Here is a 21,120-nt window from a genome sequence, read left to right as displayed (position 1 = left end):
CTTACCCGAGCATTCGCTCTTTTGTTATGTGATGGGGTATCCATCTGGCACTTATCCTTCTCATTTTTAATTCACGTCTGAGAAATGTATGAGCAGCTCCTACTGAGATACCTACGCAATTAGCTATATGCCTAGGTGTAAATCTTGCATCGGTAGCAATCAAATCCTTTACTTTTTTAACAATTTTTGGCGAAGTTGCAGTTTTTGGACGGCGTGCATAAGGCGCATCTTTTACTGAATCTACACCACATTGTAATTTCTTATACCACTGTATGATAGATGAAAAAGAAAGTTCATTGTTTCCATAAACACGACACATTTCATTAAATGTTTTACGCTTGTATACCAAGAATACAGCGGTTATTGATATAGGACCGTATTTGGTCAGTGAAAGGAGACCTTTTCCCAACCATTTTAGCTTTAGTGTACACGAGTAGATAGTGTTAATCGAGCTATTGTGAAAGCTAGACTGAACGAATTTAAACATGTATTGTATCAATGGAGAGCTTACACAACACCCTATGCGATGAATGTACCTATTTCGTGCAAGAGCGATATATTGGCCTTGTTGCATTCATATTTGAACACCCCTCGTATTAATCTAACTTTTCATTTATAATGGTCTTATCTCTATGACATGAAGAAAAACAGCAATGACAGTAAAATCAAAGCTGTTAACATCCTAAAGGACCAATGAAAACTGCCTATTTATCTTTTGAAAGTTGTGTTCGTTTAAAAGAGTTATAAATTCATAAATGTATACACAGATCAATTTCAAAACTTAATCTAAAGATTTTATTACATGAAATATTTGTTCAAACTTGTTTATCATTGTTAAATGACAAGAAAGTAAACTGACATTTTTATCACCAAAAGAGATGACGAACTATCTACAATAAATTTAGTACGGAGGTGTTTAAGAGCTGGAAGTTCTCTACTGAGGTACGTAAGTTAAAACATTTATCTACTATTTAATATAGACTATTTAACAAACATTTAAAAAGGTTCGTACATATAAAATTAAAAATTAAGACTTTAGCCAAGGCAAAATTTTCATGCCAGTATGTGCTGACAGTGCTAACATAAAAGTCATGTAGGCCTTTACAAAGCGGCACGCCAACTCTATAAGGGGTTTGCCAACTATTTAAAGGGGCAGATGTACTACTTAAAGGAGCCCATAAACTATTCAAAGGGATACCAACTCTTGCAAGAGGCACGCCAACAATATTAAGAGACACACAAACTATTTAAAGGGTCACGCCAACTATTAAAAGGCGCACGCCACCAGATTTATGTCAAAATTTTCAAAACTGAGAAAAATGTTTACATTTGTTAGTAACTGTTAATTAGAATTTGAAATCCCCAAAAATGCACCTCCCTAAGAAAGCAATTTCGTTTCAAGCTTTAAAACTTAACATCAACAATATTAAATGAAGGACAGCATACAGATATCATTTGGAACCTTACAGACATCATCAATACATCTTTTGACTTGAATAGTTACATTTTCTCTGCATAATTTACCCATTGTCAAGGACATGTTACATATTGTCTGATCCTAATTAAAACAAAAGGGTCTTAGTGCCCGAGTGGTTAAAGTTACTGACTCCAAATCAATTGCCCCTCAACGATGTGGGTTCGAACCTCTTTCGGGGCACTGAACTCTTCAATATGAGAAGCTATCCAACTGGCTTAGGGAAGGTAGGTTGTTCTAACCAGGTGCCCTTCAGTACTTTCATATTTTGGACTTTATTAACGGTTTTGCCTTACACAATTCCCTATTCTAAGAAGTGAAATCGGACCATACAGCAAGAATGCAAAAATCATATCTACTACAGCTTACCTAACAAGAGGGTCATGATGGCCCTATATCGCTCACCAGAGTTGATCTGGCCTATTGACTTAGTTTTTGACCCCACATGACCCAGTTTCAAAATTTTCCTAGATGTCATTACGACAAACGTTCTGACCAAGTGTCATAAAGATTTGGTCACAACTGTGGCCTGTACAGTGTTAACAAACTTTTCCTTTGATTTGACAAGGTGACCTAGTTATTGATCCCAGATTTGCCCTTGATCTGACCTTCAGACCTAGTTTTTGACCCAATATGACAAAGTTTCAAACTTGACCTAGGGATCATCTATACAAACATTCTGATTAAGTTTCATAAAGATTGGGTTACGTCTGTGGCCTCTACAGTGTTATTACCAGCTTGACCGGGTGACAGTTTTTGACCCAAAAAACCCCCCCAGATTCAAACTTGTCCTATAGGTCATAAAGACAAACATTCTGACCAATGTCCTTGAGTTTCAAACTTAAACCGTTGACTCTAGAGTGTTACCCACATGACCCAGATTCAAACTTGACTAAGAGGTCATCAAGACAGACATTTTAACCAAGTTTCATAAAGACTGGTCACTGGCCTCAAGAGTGTTAACAAGGCAAATGCACGGCGGATGATGCACGACGACGGAAAATGACAGGTCACATTAGCTCACCTTGGGCACTTCGTTCTCTGGTGAGCTACAAATTCAATTCACGTAATATTGGACACAAAATTATTCTCTTTTCACAGTAAAAGTAACCCTTTCTGAGTAAGTATATAAAAGGGAAAATACTCTTTGACTATTCATTTAGTGGACGCTGTCAAGGACTGGGGCTAATTTAAGTAGATATTAGTCTAAACTGAGTGATCATCAATCTCAACCTAGACTTAGAGATGAAACAACTTCTGTATATTTTGACTTCTAAGAAAAAGACCTAGATATTGAGCAGTCAATGTAAATTTTTACCATTTTAACTAATTTAAGAACCATAAGTAAGTAGTTACCAGTATAAACTCCATTACTGTGGACCTTGACCGAGACTTGCATTTTTAAAGGTAACAGTAGATTTCCCGGAAGCACATATCACCCAAAAATAGGGTCACAACAACAAGAAGCTGTGACTGAAAATATTGTGGACGGGTTGCTTCAAAAACCCAACAACAAGTACATTATGAATATATGCAAAATACAGAAAAATGGGGAGGGTGTGTGTAGGGGCAGATAAAAGGGTCGGATGTTGGGGGAGCTTAAGGTGGAGCAAGGATGAATATTCAACAGGAAAGGCCATGTTAAGTGAAACCTCTTCTATGTAGTTATCCGAGCTTAAGAAAAATTATGAAACAGGCACTTAAAATATTAACAGTTTTAAGTAAGGATCATAAATGTGTACAGGGCAGCCAAATCACTTAACAAACTACTTATTGAATTTGAACGAGTCTTACCTAGAAGAAAAACACAATGTCATTCAGTACTATTTCAGTTTGGCACTGAGAAAATATTATTTATTTATTTAGCTTAAACCAATCCAATGTATCCACCTGCCCTCAAGAAAAAGGCAAAACATTTTCAAACCCAGAAAAAAAAAATACATAAACTATATAATACTTTTTAATTAATTGTTTAAAACTTGATCATTATTTCTTTTAAGTTCTTCTTCTTCTTCTTGTCGTTCGCGTTTCTTTAAAGTTAATGTTTATTAAATTTTCAACTTCATTCAATAAATCAAATGTTGAATAATTTTTGCCATGGTCTTGCCAGGTGGTGAGATATGCCTGAGCAGGAGGTTGTGTGTGTGTGTGTGTGTGGGTGTGTGGGGGTGAATACTGTATAAGTTGTATAAGGTTAGGAAAAAAAACATCTCTGTTCCTCTCACAAAAATCCTTAAGAATTGTACTGGGCCTGTAAAATATGTATGTATGTATTGCATTAACATAATTTTTTCAATTAAAAAAAATAAAAGGGGTTAAGTAGTTTATTCAATTAAAAAGTAAGACCCTACATCTATTCATACAGGATGTAGGAATTTTATCTTGTAGTTTGGATATGATTTTGTTAATTTTGGTATGCAAACACAGACAGGTAACAGTATATGTAATGCCTCCCCCTACCCCATTCCCAATGGAACAAAAATTGGCCCTAACTTTCGCAACTTACAACACCACTTGGGGCATTTATTTGGGAATATACAGTATGTTCAGTTGGTCTGTTAACCTGACAAGACTGTTCTTCAAGATTTAAAACCATTTATTTTTGCAAGTAATTCAAAACTCTATGGTTATAGAGCACAATTAATCAAAACTTTAGCCACTTGATAAAACATATCGTTTTTGAGCAAGCAATGGGTTACGCACTAGCAAATATCTGAAGCTGAAAGTAGAAAAACTGGTTATGTTGCTGAAAACATTCTTCAACAGTCATGCATGATAAGTTTACCTGCAACACGTCTGGGGTTTCACACAATTACTAAATTCTTATTTTCAACAAGTATCTGACATTTCTGACAATTTAACCACATGAGTCAAGATGTTTGATAGGAAATAGTTTGAAAGAATTTTGTATTTAGAATTCAAAATGTACATCAAACTTTCCATTTTCCCTTGCATTTACACTACTTTTTGCATCCCCTCCCCCTTTACTTTTAGTAAGTTTTCGTTGCTCCTCTTTGTTTTGGCAGCCGAATCCCTGGACTCTACTTGATTGCTTTTTCCTACTTGTGTGGTTGCGTTTGTAAGCTTTTGAATCTATTACGGTACCCTGCTGTTTTCTTGTGTGTTGCTTGTTCGTTTTTCTGTGTTGTTCTGTTGGTCTTCGTTGTGTGTTTGTCTTTGATGCATGGGTGTCTGCGCTGTTGTGGTTTGCGTTGCGGTGCGGCTGTTTTTGAGGAGCTTGGCGTTCCCTTGTGTGTTCGTCCTTGTTCGGCATTCCCCTTCGGGTTCCTCCCCCATCCCCGGTCCCGTTTCGCCACCTGGCAAATTCCTTCCCCTTTATAAATATTTAGCTTATATATGTACTTGTTGGATGTTTGAAGCAACCCGTCTGAAATATTTTTCCATTACAGCTTCTTTTTTGTTGTGGGCCTACTATGTAAATGCGTGGCTCTGGGTCTGTGTTTTTGGTGCTCTGTGCTTCCGAGAAGTCTATCCTTACCTGTTATCTTTTTTAGACTTACCAGGGATTAAAAGGGCAGCCAAAAAATTAATTTGGTAGAGGTACAAAACGTGCAATGTAACTCCTCAGCAATTAAGTAACTAACTGATATAAACTCTACTGTATATTTAAAATATATGTGTTAAGTTTTCAGCTTGTCACTTATTTTTGTGCTTTTGTATACTTATCAAAAATAAGTAGGATTGTATCCATAGGACACAAATTCTCAAACATGCTGTTTCATGTCAAGGTTCTCCTCTAACCCACCCGCTTCGCTCTGTAGGGAGAGCCCGCCCGCTTAGCTCAGTAACGAGAGCCGTGGTCTACGGATCGCGGGGTCGTGAGTTCGATCCCCGGGCGGGGCGTATGTTCTCCTCACGATCTGATAAAAGACATTGTGTCTGAAATCATTCGTCCTCCACCTCTGATGATTCATGTGGGGAAGTTGGCAGTTACTTGCGGAAAACAGGTTTGTACTGGTACAGAATCCAGGAACACTGGTTAGGATAACTGCCCGCCGTAACATAACTGAAATTCTGTTGAAAAACGGCGTTTTCTCCCCTAATGCAACTCTGAACCCATTCCTTCGTGTAGTATGCCTTAAAAGTGAAATTAACAAAAGGCTATAACACTGACCTAAAAAATTGTGACAGCTCATCCTTTATGGGCAACTTTGAATCCATTCCTTCGACAAGAGTGCCAGGGAAGTTAAAATCTGAATTAACATAAAATCCTTACCAGGTAGAGATAGGTCATAATATCCCTAAACATATATGCATATTGTACCACAGAAAAGTGGTCTAATGTTTCTCTTCGGCTAGTAACAAAAATTACAATACAAGCTATTTATAGTAACATTAAAGGGAAGTAATTCTAAAGATACGAGCCTGTGCTTGCGCATGACACTATGTCTTAAAGAGGTGAAAATTTACTGTTATATCAAAACCTCTCCATGCATGAAGAAGAAATGTTCTGGATAAAGTAATTCTTGTATCTGACATCTGGCATCTAAGTGTGACTTTGACCTCAGACCTAGGAACCTTATTGATGCACATGACACTCTGTCTCATGATGATAGTTATAACATCAAATCCTTTCGTGCATGAAGACGAAATATTCCGGACAAAGTCAGATTTGAATTTGCCATTTGACATCCCAGAGTGACATTGACCTTAGACCTAACGACCCGGTTCATAAAGATCATTCCTTTATGGTTATCTGCTCATTAACGTTGTTCATTTGTGCAGGTTTGAAGCAAATAGTTAAAAAAAAGCTAATATACAAAGTATGGGAGGAGTTAGACACACAATATTTCGGGACAGCGGGTGCATAAAAATGAAATCCTTTTCCAGTGCCCCCTTTTTACAAAAAGAAGAGGCTAAAATGGGCCTAAGTTAATAACCTGAGAAAAACTTTTACCATTTGTCCTTGCTTCTGACCAAGTTTGGTGAACATCTATTAAGTTGTCAAGGAAAAGCAATATAAAGCTTTTGTCCGTTTTTTCTGGTTTGAAGGGAAATATGCAACATTCGGCAACATTTCATTTTTGAAAGAACTAGGTGAAACATTAAAACTTACGAAAATAGTATCAAAAATGGACTACAAACAAAAAAAGATATAGCCATTTGAATATCATCTATGTACTCGAATGGCAGCCATTTTGGGTACAGTGACATCATCATTTTTTGCTTTTATGGGCCTTACCATAAATGAAAAATCAGTGAATAACAACTTAGAGAGACATATTTTGTGGACCATAATAGTATGAACCTTAGTATGTGTTTAAGTGTATACCTTAAATTTAAGCTCCATGTTTAACTGTATTTAATATAGTTTTGCTATATATACAGTTTTTGGTAATGCACATATATGGAAAGAACAGTGACGTCACTGTGCCCAGTATGGCTGCCGTTTCATTGATTGATAATATTTAAGTTGCCACATCTTTTTTGTTTGTAGTCAGATTTTCATAATCTTTTTCGCCAGATTATAGTATTCATTAAATTCTTTCTAAAAATATATATTGTCAGATGTTGAAAATTCCCATTTAAGCTATGTTGGTGCCTAAAAAGGGCCCAGCTGAACCATTTCAAAGTATCAGAGACAAAGGACCTTACAGTCTGATTTTGGAACCACAGTACAGGTAAAATGGCACTAAAAGATTACAAAGTTTGGTTACAGATTTCAATAAAATCAAAATAAGAGTATGAGGCATGGAACGAAAACAGTTATACCTGTTAGAATCATAGAGATACATGGGAGCCAAGTATCCTATTAATCGCCTTTTAAGATCATAAAAAGATAAAGTAATGATTCCGATTTTTTCCTTCACAAGTTATTGTCCAGGAACAAAATGGGAAAAGAACCTTACCAGAATGTACAGACCAAGTTTGGTGATGATCGATCAAGTGGTTCATGAAAAGAAGTTGTTTAAAGTTTTCTTTCTTTTTCAAAATCTGGTAAGCCCTGAAAATGGCTAAGCAGAAGTCTATGTAAAGATGCTTCTCACTAAGTTTGGTGAAGATTTGTCATGTGGTTCTTGAGTATAAGTCATTTAAAGGGAAAAGCTGCTGCTGGACAAAAGAAAAGCACCAATAAAACAGCTCACACTGAACCTAGTGTTCAGGTAGACTCAAAATGTTGATGTCGAATGATGCACACATGATGACAAATGCTAGACACTCCTCCATTAGGCCATACCAAATTGATATGTCGTTCGTCGGAACTACTGCATCAATAATTTCATTCCCGAGAAAAAAATAAGTGATGAAGTAGGCACGTTCTACGATTATTCAATACAGTGAAAAGAACGGAGCCCGAATTGTAAGACGTGCACGAGGATGCAATTAAAAATATTTGGATTAAACATAAACATACTATTATTGTTTAGATATAAAGTTTTCAAACCGTTTGTTATCAGTTGTTTAGTTCAGTATGTTAGATCTAGAGCCAAAGCCGTTTGCTATCTTAAAAATAGTTTGTTCACAGATCCTGACCGATCCATTACATTATCTCGGCCCCAATCTTTTTGAATGTAACTTCTTAAGTACAGCAGTCAGATATTCTATCAAAATGCATTTAGTCACTTTAAAATTGTTTAGCTTTTCAAATATGTAGTGTATATATGAAAATAATTTTCAACAAAATCTGTCCTATTATAACCCCAATTTTCCTTGTTTGTATATTAACTGGCTGTGAACTGATTGAAAGAAAGAAACTGAAAAAAAAAAACAGACCTTCCCAACTCTAAATTTCTATGTCAATCAAAGCACAAGAAATAACACTTTTAAGGGTGGCCATGTTTGGATCATTCTTTTTCCGTCTGTTATCATTTTTTGACTGAAATGAACCTCTACCACAAAAACTTATTAGCTAGCCTGATCTGTTAAGAAATTAGTCCAATGGGATTCGAGTAATATCAAAGCATCTGTATGCCCAATTCCTTTTGGTCTCACTGGTCAAGTAGTTTATTACTTTCCCCTCACCTCTATGGGTTGGAGGGGCACAAAGTTGCTCGTGTGTCGAAGCCATCTATTAGTAATTGGGTTTCAGAAGATATGTTATTCGACTCATGTGCCCGTTTTGTCTTAAATATTCCTCATTCTCTGCCGTGAAATAGAAACGCCTTCAGATTAATGTAGAAAAATCAAAATTAAAAATCAGACACTCATCCCTACGTAATTATAAATACAAAATAAAAAACGAAGTGATTCAGTGAGTTTTGGCAAGAATTTATTTGCAAAATCATCATGTAGTCTTTAAAACACATAGTAAAACTATTTACTTAAATAATTGATTTCTATGTTCTTTCTAAAGAAATGTTAACTTCATGTACAATGTCAAGGGTCCAAGTTGGAAAGAAAACCCTCTCGCTCCTAGTAAAATATACCCGCCTCTGAAAAATCTCAATTTAAAAATTTCGATCGATCCCAATTTCTTTCTTTCCTTTTTTTTTTTTTTTTTTTTTTTTGAAAAAAATTCCGAAGAACTATTAATCTATTTGGTATGGCCTTGGCGAAAGATCAGCCTGAACTAAGTTCAGGTGAGCTTAAACAATTTGGATGATAATCTAACCACTCATTTAAAATGGCCTTTTCACTATGGCATCGAATAATAACAGCAATGACAGGAAAACAAAGATGATTAAAACCTTACGGGACAAATAAAACTGTATTTACGAGTATTTATTTTTTCCGCTCTTTAAAAAAAAGAGAGTCATAAACTCATATATTATGTATACAATCGATATCAGAACTTAATCTCGTAAAATGATTTCTTAAACATGTTTTATCACTGTCACGAGACAAGGCAGTAAATTTGCACGATAATCACCAATAGAGAACGCAAAATATTTACAAGAAAAACATCAGATAGCGATTACTACGCAGAAGTTTAAACTTTAAACAAAATATAGGAAGTATTTTTTCTGGTATGTAATTTAATACATTTATTCATTATGAAATACAAACTAAAGGAGAGAATTTCAAATAAGCTTTAAGCTTCCTACTCAATCATGTATGCCTCTTTGATATATGTACATGTTGTTGTAAATGAATTGTTATTAATTAAAAATTGTTTAAACCAAATACAAACTAAGAATTGGCAGGATCCATACTGACCAAAGTCATTTAACTCAAGCAAAAGTTATGTGCTGACGATGTAAGAAACATGAGAGTCAAGAAAGCTCAGTATCGCTTAGCTAATCTTAGACTTTAGACTATAGTTCTTACCATCAATAATCCAAATTGACCAAATCTGCATTAAGATAAATATTATGACCATATTTATATAAATCTTAGAGTGTTAACCCATTTTTGCCAGTGTCACATGCTAAGAAAGTAAACTGATATTATTATCACCAATATATACGGAAAAATATTTACAATAAAAACATCCAATAAAAATTATTTCGCAGGAGTTTAAACATAAAACAGGAATATGGTATGTAATTTTTAACATTCATTTAATATTATTATACACTAAGCATGAGCAGCGTCCGTGCAGATCAAAGTTTAAAGTAATGACTTTAAGTCAAGCAAAAGTTTTATTACATCACTAAGTAGGAATGTGCTGACAATGTTAGAAACATGAGTCACGAAATTTCAGTATAGCTCAACTGATCTAGTTCGTACCCAAAAATAACCCAGTATCCAAATGGATCAAATCTTCATTAACATAAATACAAGATAAATTATGACAACTTTGTATAAATTTGAGATTGTAAAGCCAATGTGTCTCTGATTTTATATAGCAACCAAGCAAGAGTTTGAAGGTGTTACCAGTTTTGGTAAACTGGAAAAAAATATTGTTAATGGAAACACTTTTGAGAGAATGGGGCCATTCATTTTTATTTTTTTTTGAAACAGGCGACATAACTGACTGAACTACCATTTGATTGACCAACAGTCAGATTGCTCCAATAGATATACATGTATTCACCTTAACTGTGCAGGGGTGAAAATAATATAAAGTATCTAAAGTATTGATTCTTCACAACAACATTTATTCAATTTATGCATTTTCTTTTACTACATATCAAAGTCATTATTGAACGATCTACTAACTTAAAACTTGTTCTTTTAAACTCTTTCACCGAAACTATCTCATTAGTTCACAATGAACACAACTGTTAAACTCTATGGTTTTGGGTATTTAAACAACAGATGAAACAAGGGTACCATATTGAATACATTAAAGCTGCTTTCCACACTCTAATTAAATTTCGTTATAGAAAAAAATAATTCTACTTGTACGTGGTCAAATAGATAATTCTGGTTTCAATAGTGAAACATTGATAATTGTTAAATTCGGCGTACAAAGATTTCAATGGTAAACTACTAACTGTCATCGACGACACTTAGCAGTTATAAGATAACCATTTTTTTTGGCCAACAGTAACAGAAACAGCAGTAACACCGTTTGCAAACACTAACGTTTATTGGTCGGCGGAGCTTTAAAATGTGCGGCACAGGTTCCTTTTAAGGGAATATATAATACATTTCACCATACATCATTTTACAGATTTTTAAAAATATTTACTGTCTTTCAAATTCATTATGGCCCAGGTTTTTTTTATCGCTGGTATGATTTAGATAGTTCATTCAATCTTCTACCTTATGTCTTCTATGAGAATGCCGTTAGAAGTACTTTCCCCAAGTTATGCATGTTTAAGCATTTGAAAGACTATATAAATACCTTTGAAATGGTGTACAGTAAGTGGTGTCATATTCCCTGGCATAGTAATTGTTTGCTCTTCATTATGTTCACTAACGGCGTTTCTCCCTTGACAGCTACATACAAAATTGATTAATATACCCTATTCATTCTCAAAGTATGCGCGTTGCCCAACATGCATTTAAAAGAAATTAACATCGCGTTTAAATTTATACATGATAACTTGTGTCACATTCCCTGACAGTTTGTCTTTAAGCTGTTGAATATACCCCCAACGAACATTTACATTGCATATAAGGCCGTATATTAGAATATTCGCCGGTGCGCTAGGGCACCCATTTTGTTACTGTTTGCCAGCTAAATGTGCGATCTTTTGATTATCATAGTCTACTTTCAATTTCACATTCTAAAAATAGGTTTCGGTACTCCAAGGTAAATAAACGATTACAAAGTAACAAAATGTAATTTAGATAAAATAATCGATACTTGCATAGTCTGAAACCATAAAGAAAATATAGACAAATGATTCTTGAGATTCTATGTTCAATGGACGTATCAAAGCAGTCACCCTATACCTTGAAGTAGATGAAAGATCAAGTACGCTGATATTTGTTCACTGTACCTCTATGTGAACCAATACAAACAGTATTCCCTCCACTACCCTGTCAATCTGAGTCAGGAGAAAATCGATATCACAAACCTAAAGCAATACAGGGGTTTTGTCGAGTTTAAGGCCATACCAAATTGATATGTCGTTCGTCGGAACTACCGCATCAATAATTTCATTCCCGAAGAAAAAAAATAAATATCACCCGCCCGCACGTACATAAAAATCTCCGAAAAAAAATTTTTTTTTCCCGATTACGCGGTCCGGAATAATAACGGCAAAGCAGGTTTTATCGCTGTTTTAATGCGTCAAAGTGATATTGATGCATCCTTAATACATGTTACTGATGACCAAAACTCAAAAAGTCAGGAATTATGGTGTTGTTCATCATTTGTTTTAAATCTGGAGTGTCTGTGCTAGTGCCACACATGGCCTTCGATGTGTCGGTAGGTTATGAAGTAGGCACGTTCTACTTTTGTTCAATACAGCGAAAGGAACGAAGCACGACTTGTAAGACGTGCACGGGGATGCAGTTGAAAATATTTGGAAATATTGTTCAGATATAGTTTTCAAACCATTTGTTATCAGTTGTTTAGTTCAGTATGTTATATCTAGAGCCCAAACCTGAGGCCGACTACTATCTTAAAAAAATGTTTGTTCACAGATCCTGACCGACCTATCACATTGTCTAGGCCAAATCTTTTTGAACATAGATCTAACTTCTTTAGTACAGCAGTCAGATATTCTATCGAAACACATTTAGTCAATTTAAAAATTGTTTAGCTTTTCAAATAAGTAGTGTAGATATAAAATCTGTCCTTTGTAACCCCAATTTTGCCTGTTTGTCTATTACTTGGCTGTGAATTGATAGAACGAAAAAAAAACTGGAAAAAAACAGACCTCCCCAACTCTAAATTTCTAGTTTAGTCAAAGCAAAACAAACAACACTTTAAGGGTGGCCATATAACACTTTAAGGGTGGCCATATTGGGATCATTCTTTGTCAGTCTTGTTATCATTTTTGCCTGAAATGAATCTCCACCACAAAAACATAAGCTAGCCTGATCTGTTAAGAAATTATTCCAAAGGGATTCGAGCAATGTCGAAGCATCTGTATGACCAACTCTGTTTGGTCTCACTGGTCAAGTGGTTTGTTTCACCTCTATGGGTTGGAGTTCCACTAGGGGCACAAAGTTGTTCATGTGCCGAAGCCATTTAACTGTGCTTCAGAAGAAATGTTATTCCACACATGTGCCTGTTTTGTCTTAGATATTCCTCATGCTGTGCCGTTAAATAGGCAGGCCTTCAGAATGGTGTAGAAAAATCAAAATTAAAAATAAGACACTCATCCCTTAGAAATTATAACTAAAAAAAAACAAAGTGATTCAGTGAGGTTTGGCAAGAATTTATTTGCAAAATCATTCATGTAGTCTTTAAAACATAATAGAAAAGCTATATACTGTGTTACCCACACTGTAAATGTTTGATTTCTGTGTTATTTCTAAAGAAATGTTAACTTCATGTATAATCATAACCGCCTCCTCAAGGGTCAAAGCTGGGAAAAAAAATAAAAAAAGCCCGCTCGCTCCATGTAAAATCTACCCGCCTCTGAAAAAATCAAAATTGAGAAAAAAAAAATAAAATAAAAATTTCGCTCGCCCGCTCCAATTCTTTTTGAAAATTTTCCGAAGAACTATTAATCAATTTGGTATGGCCTAAGGTGCTCCCTCCTCAAGATTTAATCTTACCATTCATATCCGTGTACCGCAACAAGAAAGAAAATGGTGTTCACTTTGTGTCGTACATGTGCAGAGAAAGAACTTAAGACCTGTACTAAAAAAAAAACGTTAAACCCGAACACACACACACACACTCAGAGGATGGAAATGGTTTGGTGAGATTTTGAACTCAGTGGAGTTTAATAAGGTTTCAAACATAGGTAAGAAGGTCCTTGAAGTGTACCAAATGTGGCACTTCAATGAATGGAGTTAAATTGTCTATCAAGAATACATCAAAAAGTAATTGAAAAGAAAACAGGAGGCCGGAGGTAATAAATCAGGCAGATAAAAACAAGACCTACCATTAGTGTCTAATATTGATAAAAAAAACAGACAGTAGCTTATTGACAGAAGAACAGGGGTCTTGAAAATATGTATTTGTATATTGTAAAGGGAGAAAATGTACAAAGATGCACAAAATTGTTGTGTAAAAAAATGTATAAAATCTCCAAAATTTCATTGCTGTACCTTAAGGAGGTAGATTACCTTAATATTTGTATGTGCGCATGCCCAACCAGAAGCTAACGTGACGATTTACGACGACGTTTCCGACAAAATAAATGTGTTCGTATGTCCATTCTTCTGAAAATAAATCATTTTACTTGTCTTCGATCTAGTGCTGAATAAATTTCCGCAGAAACGCTTCAAAATATTGTCGCTTAAAATGACGTCATTGACGTCATGACGTTACGTGTCAGTTACCGCGCAAATTTAATAGCATTTATTTTGAACGTACGTAATTCTGTGCATTTTCTTTATAAACTATTTTTAAACTGCCATCATTTGCTGAAATATTTTTCATGAGTCTTTCGCTCTAAAAATATCAATACATGTATTTTGCTTATTGTATGTAGTTATACTGAAATGTTATGCGGAATGTAACAAAATGAATGACGGTAACTGATGTTATTTGGAATAACTGTGGGTGAGAGGTAACCCATTACGGCTATTTTAAAAAAAAAAATAGGCAGTTTGATTTGTAACACCTATTTTTCAGTTTCCGTTGATAATTTGTTACTTATATACTAAATCTAAGCTTTAAAATTGCTCAACATTCAGTTGAAAACTGTGGTTTCTTAAATTAAATTGATGTTACCATGGAATCGAACCCGTGACCTAAATATCTAAATGTAAAATTCAAAAACGCTGACACTGGTCTATCTAAAAACACAGTTTCGGCTTTTTATTTGCATTTCAACAATATCCATGAGAATCATTGCAGCATGCAGAACGATTGTTCCATAAAAATGTCAGATGAGGAGTACTGCTGTAAGTATTTGAAGCTGTGAAATTTGCTTAGATCAATGCAGATAACACGGAAATATGTCTTACCTTAGAAATATTAAGATGTTGTAAAGCTACACTAATAAGAAAGATACTTTTATTCAGTATTTTTCATAAGAAATTACGATAAAAACCAAGGTATAAGCTATTTTAAACACCTCTGTTGCCATGGTTACTTTAAACTTTAAGAAAAATAAGGTAGCCTGTAAAGGGCTTGGTATTTAGCTTATAACATTTCCAAAATATTGCCCATTGGTCATTTACAGAATGGCACTGAAGCCGTCTAAAATCCGTTTTCGTACAAAGCTGTTTAAAAATGAGAGAAAATGCGTTACCATGGAAACACGAGCCCTGCGACATATACATTTTGAGCTTATGTAAGAAGTAAAATTGTCAATTATGCAGACTTCTACGGATAACAATGAAACCAAAATACACTTAAAAGTATTAAATATCCGTACTTTCCTTCTTTTTTCAATATAAAATACTTTTGGAGGGTCATGTACTTCAAACCTTAATAAAAATTACTTGAAGGGACAGAGATAAACGAAATTGAGACTGAAGCTGTTAAAAAGTTAAATTACACGAAATACAAAAATTGCTACAGTTCAACTAATTTGATTTTACCCTGGTAACAAGGTTACCTACCTTCTTAAAAAAAGAAAATAGTCAGTAGGTCAAAATCGAGGGCTCTGAAAGTCAGTTTTGAGATGTGTTCAATTTTAAATGCATATGTGGCAATATCTATTAATGGCAATATTTAAAAAAAAAAGACAAAAGTAGGTAAGTAGGCCAAGGTCATGATCGTGGGACAATGAAATCATCAATTTGTTGTACTTAACAGCATATGAAAATATCTTATAAAATTCTTGATTTTTTTTTTCAATGTAACGTTATTCATATTTGAAACATACAAAGGATCATAACTAGGTGAAAAATCATTTTAATAGAAGTGTTTCGCACATGCCTAACTACACTTGGTACTGATGATAATAGTAACAAGGTTTGATAAATCTGGCATATGAGGACCGAGAAATAGCATGGACAAATGTTTTCCATATACAAATAAAGAAAAAAATAATAAAGGGCCATAACTAAGTGAAAATCCTCCAAATGGAACCCACTTCGCAAATGTACATGTTTAGTACTGATAATAATCAAAAGATTTGTTGAAAATATGATAACTTACTGCTACGAAATGGCACGGACAGATCTCATCTACAGAAGACGGAGTATCTCGGGCAAAAATCAACCATGGTTAAAATGACTCTGTTCGTTTTATTTAAATTATGTTATTAATAATTAGTCAATAATGATTGATTATATGGCTCAAATAACTGACAAATCCTATGAAGATCTCTGTTACTATTGGTAAACTTCTGATAGAAAGTAAAGTAAAATATGAGATAAAAATGTTCATGAGGACTATTATATCTAGTTTGTCAATGGTGCGTATTACTATAGCCAATTTCGATGATAGCCAATCGTTGTCTTATAGCTAAGATGAACTATTAAAGTCATCAATATCAAATTTTATAGAGAAGATATTACAATGATAATTTATAAGGAACATGCTTATTTTACATTTCAGTTTAAACATGGCTGACCCGGGTAAAACGAACTCCTCCGCCCCCCCTCCCAACCACCCCCACAAAAAAAAAAAAAGAAAAAAAAAAGGATCATAATTTATGGGGTCAGATGAATACTTTAAAGTGTACTATCAGCCTTGTTATCATGAAGGTCCTCGATAGAAAGAATAGTATAATATGAGATATTAGTTTAATCTTCCTGATGTCTGTTTTGTCAATGGTGCATATTAACATAGCACAACTTTAGATAGTCAATCATTGTCCTATAACATAGGATGAACTATCAAAGTCTACAATGTCAAATAATAAAGAAAATATCTTAAATTTCAGTTCAGACATGGCTGTCCCAAGAAAAAAAATGCAAAAACATTTTTCAACATCATCATCTACTGGGTCTGATGAAAACCGTAGAGTTTACTGTCAGTCTTGTGACCGTGATGGTCCTCGACTCCCTGCCCAAGGCTACTGTGTTGACTGCAAGGAGAACTTGTGTGCGACTTGCTCTACACATCACAAGAGGCATACCCTTTCAAGGCATCATAATCTTCTAGATGAGAAGAGTGCGTCAGAAACACTTTCTTCAGCCTCACTTCATCCACGACAGCCTGACAAACTTAAAACACGTTGCCCTAAACACATGAAAGAAATGATAAAGTTCTACTGCCAGAACCACTTAGCACTACTCTGCAGCGTTTGCGTAACCCTTGAACACACAGGTACATCTTGCAAAGTCAACTACATCCCTGATATTTCTGGCCAGATCTTATATAATAAAGAACATCAAGATATCTTGAAAGCTATGGATACCATTACTGAGCAATGTCACAAGAAATCAACAGATGTGAAGAAAATTACTGCAAAGTCCAACAATTCTTTGACAGATGTATCGGCTGATATAAAAAAGTTTCGGAAAGAGATAAACCAAAGACTAGATGAACTAGAAAAACAAGCAAACGATGCAGCTAAGACCATTAAACAAGAAAATGACAAAACCCTGAAGATAGTAGAAACAACTTGCAATGATGTAACCAAATCTCTGAAGGCATCATCTGACAAAATTAAACATCTCATCACAACCAAACAAGCAGACCAATTTTTCATTGAGCTGAAATTAGCTGAACAAATGATCCAAGATCATGAGAAACGTGTCCACAAGTCAGCAGCATATGGTGTCAAGGTGTACAAATTTAAACCAAATAAAGCTATAGCAACCGTACTTGACAAGGAGAAGTCACTGGGAACATTCACAGAGAAATCATTAAAACAATCAAGTCCTCTTCCAGCTGTTGATATCAAGCACAGACAAACTTCACATCAGGGTAAAATCTGTGTAAAGACATACAACAGTAGATACACATGGTCATGCTGGATAACAGGAATGACTCTCCTTACTCCTGATTTACTTATCATCACTGACAGGAATAACTATACTGTAAAAATGGTGGATACCCGCAGTCAATCTGTTACTCATCAATTGCAACTAGATATTTGGCCATGGGATATCACTTCAGTTTCAAATACCGAACTTGCTGTGTTACATCCTGACGATCAAATTATTCAGTTTATATCAGTCTCCTCAAACAAACTCAAGAAGAAGAAAATGCTGGGGATAAGTGGACAATGTTTTGGTATTAGTTGCTGCCAGGGGAAACTTGTTGTGTCATCCATTGATCCTGTTAAACTCCAAATTCTTGATACCAATGGCACTACACTGAAAACAGTCAAGGGAGAAAATCTTTTCAGCCGGCCATTATATGTTACCACTAACACAAATTATATCTATGTATCTGACTGTGACATGAGAACAATAACAAGGTTAAACTGGCAGGGTAAGGTGACTGGTAGTTATGATGGTTTAGATTACCCTTGTGGTATAACACTGTCAGATGATGGTGCTGTTTTTGCCTGTGATTATGGCAGAAATGTTATAGAAAAGATAGCAGGTGACTGTTCTACAGGAAAAGTTGTGTTGAAGGACCTCAAACATCCCTATGCTGTCTGTTGGTGTGCTGAAACAAGTAAATTATACATCGGCTGTAAAACTGATCAAGCCAAACAGGACAACTTTCTTCAGGTCTTCAAGCTGTCATAACTAGAACAAAACTCATCAACAGTTTAACAACTGTATACTGTGAAATATCAGTTATAATCATGGGAGAGGGGTCTAATTTCCAGTGATTTTGTGACTGTCAATCAATGACATACTAAGAATATTCCTACAGAGTCTATCTTTAAATGGACATACCTCCAAATAAACATCAGATTCTTTAAATAGAGAATATAAGTTTACTGTCTTATAAATTTAAATTTATTAAGTGAGTCGGGGAAAATATAAAAGTCGAGGCTCTGCCGAGACTTTTATTTTTTCGTAGACGAACTTAATAAATTTAAATCTATAAGACAGTAACCTAATGTTCTATTTACCCTACCTTCTGATCTAAAATCATTCTTTAATTAAATTCAAAATTTACAACCAACTTGATCTGAGTCTTCCTTGCATAGAAATCTAAAAATTAAAAACGCCAAACCATTACACAAACAGGTGTTTCAAACAAAAAATATTATTAAACAAGAGCAGAAAAACAACGGCTAACCTCGTTTTGCTTTGTGCCTGACCTCTCTCTTCTGCTGTACATTAATGAATAATTTTAATTTGCCGCCAAGTGAAATTTTGTCCGAAGTTTAGTTGCATGCCGGATTACCCACCCTCACCAAGCAAACGATAGACGTGGCTTATACACACGCAATAACTCCGCTTGACAAATAGGCAACCCGTTCTCCTCGAAGATTTTATTCAATAACACTCCATTCCAGGTGCAATATATTCCCATATTAAAGTGCATAGAACTAAAAACCTGAACAAACGCTAACATGAGTCACTTTCCGTTTCTCCAAGCGTTTCCGTTATGATTTTTTTGTAGTAATTGCAAATACGGTATGCATAACTATACAATTGTACCATGGTCTCTCGTACCTACTAAAAGCGCGTTTATAAAAATCATTGCATAATTATTTCTTCTTTTTTTTTGCTGTTATTCTCAAAAACAAGATGGCGTCATTTTAAGAAAAAATCCAAAAAGTTGTCTGCCAAGGTCACTGACATGATAAAGCAAAATTTATCTGACCCCTTGATTTTGCCTTTTATATTTTTTATTTATTTATTTTTTTTTTTTTTTTTGCATGAAGGTAGGATAAAAATATACAGCAGTTGGCATTAATTATCTAAATTGACAAACTAGGACTGTTTGAATATATTCTAATGTGTACAAACCGTTCAAAGTACAGCGAAATTCCACCTGTTTTATAGAAGGCGTGACATAACACTTTTGAGAACTTTTTTAATATTTTTCTTTCCTCCAAGAGTGTTAATGTAGATGATTAGGCATGTGACCATAGGACACTTGTTCCCTCCTTTCCTGGCATATATTGATACTGTAAAATAATTCATAATCATACTGGACTAAAACTTTGTTAATTATGTTACTGTGTTAATCCTTGAAATTCAGTTATAGCAAAAAAAGTTCCTCAAGATAAATATCGCATTTCTTAAAACAGATTGAAACTTGTATTAAATAACGAAAATGACAAACTTGTACTGTTTAAGGTTGTGAACCCATAACATAATATTAATACTGGTAATAATGAATAAGATAACTTAAGGAGATTTTTTATTCGTTAAAGGTGTTTCTCTAAAATGAAACGGTATTCATTTCATAAAGCAGATGGACTAAGTGAAACATTTTCGCTGAAAGGCGACAGATTGATTCAACTGCAACTTAAGGTAAACTTTGTACAGTGTGTAAATACTTACTATAATTATAAATGTTACTGGATCTTTTTCTTAAATTTACCATATTTCACATTATTATGATAATTATGTTAAACTAATACTACTCAAAATAAAGAAATTGCCAACAGTTGGAATATCTGGAAGTGATCATATTTTGTGACTATGCTATATAATCTTGGTCTCTGCTACAGGATTTAAGAGCACCTTTAACAGTTACAGAGTTCCTTAGCTATTGTGCACCTAAGCTATAGAGCATCTTAGCTAGAGAGTATCTTTATTATAGAACATCTTAGCTAGAGAGCATCTTAGCTATAGATCACCATAGCTAGAGAGCTCTTTAGCAAGAAAGCACCTTAGCTACAGTGAACCTTAGCTACAGAGCCCATTAGTATTAGGACCTAGCTAGCTAGCTAGGAGATCGTTGGTGTTCTCTTTTGGCATTTCTTGGTCTAAATTATGTTAATTCTAAGACTATTTTAGCTACGGAACAGGATGGAGAAATTAATTAATTTCAGAAAGACAAATTATTCTTCTTAACTGTTTAAAATGTATCTATCTGGAAACAGATTTTATTAAATTATTAATTTAGGATGATGTTCAGCCTTTGAAATGAATAAATAATATTAAACCATTACCCTGCTAAATTTCTATAATGAACTTGTCCATCTTTCAACTTGGACAGTACCATTAACTGTTAAAAGGGGTGCTACCAAAAAAGATATTGACTGAATGATGAACAGTGCAGACCATGATCAGACTACACCGGTCGCTAAGGCAGAATCTCTTGCCGCCAGCAGGCTAAGGGTTAAAGAACAATGAACATTTTATTTCATCCACGATGAAAATTCATTTTGCCATCAGTTAATAATGTTATGAACACCGATTTTGTTGTATGGAAGTGAGGCCTGGGGTGTTGAAAACATTTT

General features: G+C 34.7%; 1 protein-coding gene across 1 annotated transcript; it reads left to right on the top strand.

Annotated features, from left to right (window-relative positions):
• Positions 1–9,284: 9,284 nt before the first annotated feature.
• On the top strand, positions 9,285–20,683 carry LOC128552632 (uncharacterized). Its single transcript, XM_053533673.1, has 2 exons — positions 9,285–9,402; positions 16,735–20,683. Exon 2 carries the CDS (start codon positions 16,742–16,744, stop codon positions 18,494–18,496), a length of 1,755 nt encoding a protein of 584 aa, XP_053389648.1. The 5' UTR covers positions 9,285–9,402; positions 16,735–16,741; the 3' UTR covers positions 18,497–20,683.
• Positions 20,684–21,120: the final 437 nt, after the last annotated feature.

The sequence above is a fragment of the Mercenaria mercenaria genome, unplaced genomic scaffold (assembly GCF_021730395.1).
Source record: "Mercenaria mercenaria strain notata unplaced genomic scaffold, MADL_Memer_1 contig_2975, whole genome shotgun sequence".
Lineage (NCBI taxonomy): Eukaryota > Metazoa > Mollusca > Bivalvia > Venerida > Veneridae > Mercenaria > Mercenaria mercenaria.
This window is presented reverse-complemented; position numbering and strand designations above follow the sequence as displayed.

Excerpts from the sequence above, each read along its gene's own strand:
- LOC128552632 (XM_053533673.1), top strand. The coding sequence starts at position 16,742 with ATGGCTGTCCCAAGAAAAAAAATGCAAAAACATTTTTCAACATCATCA.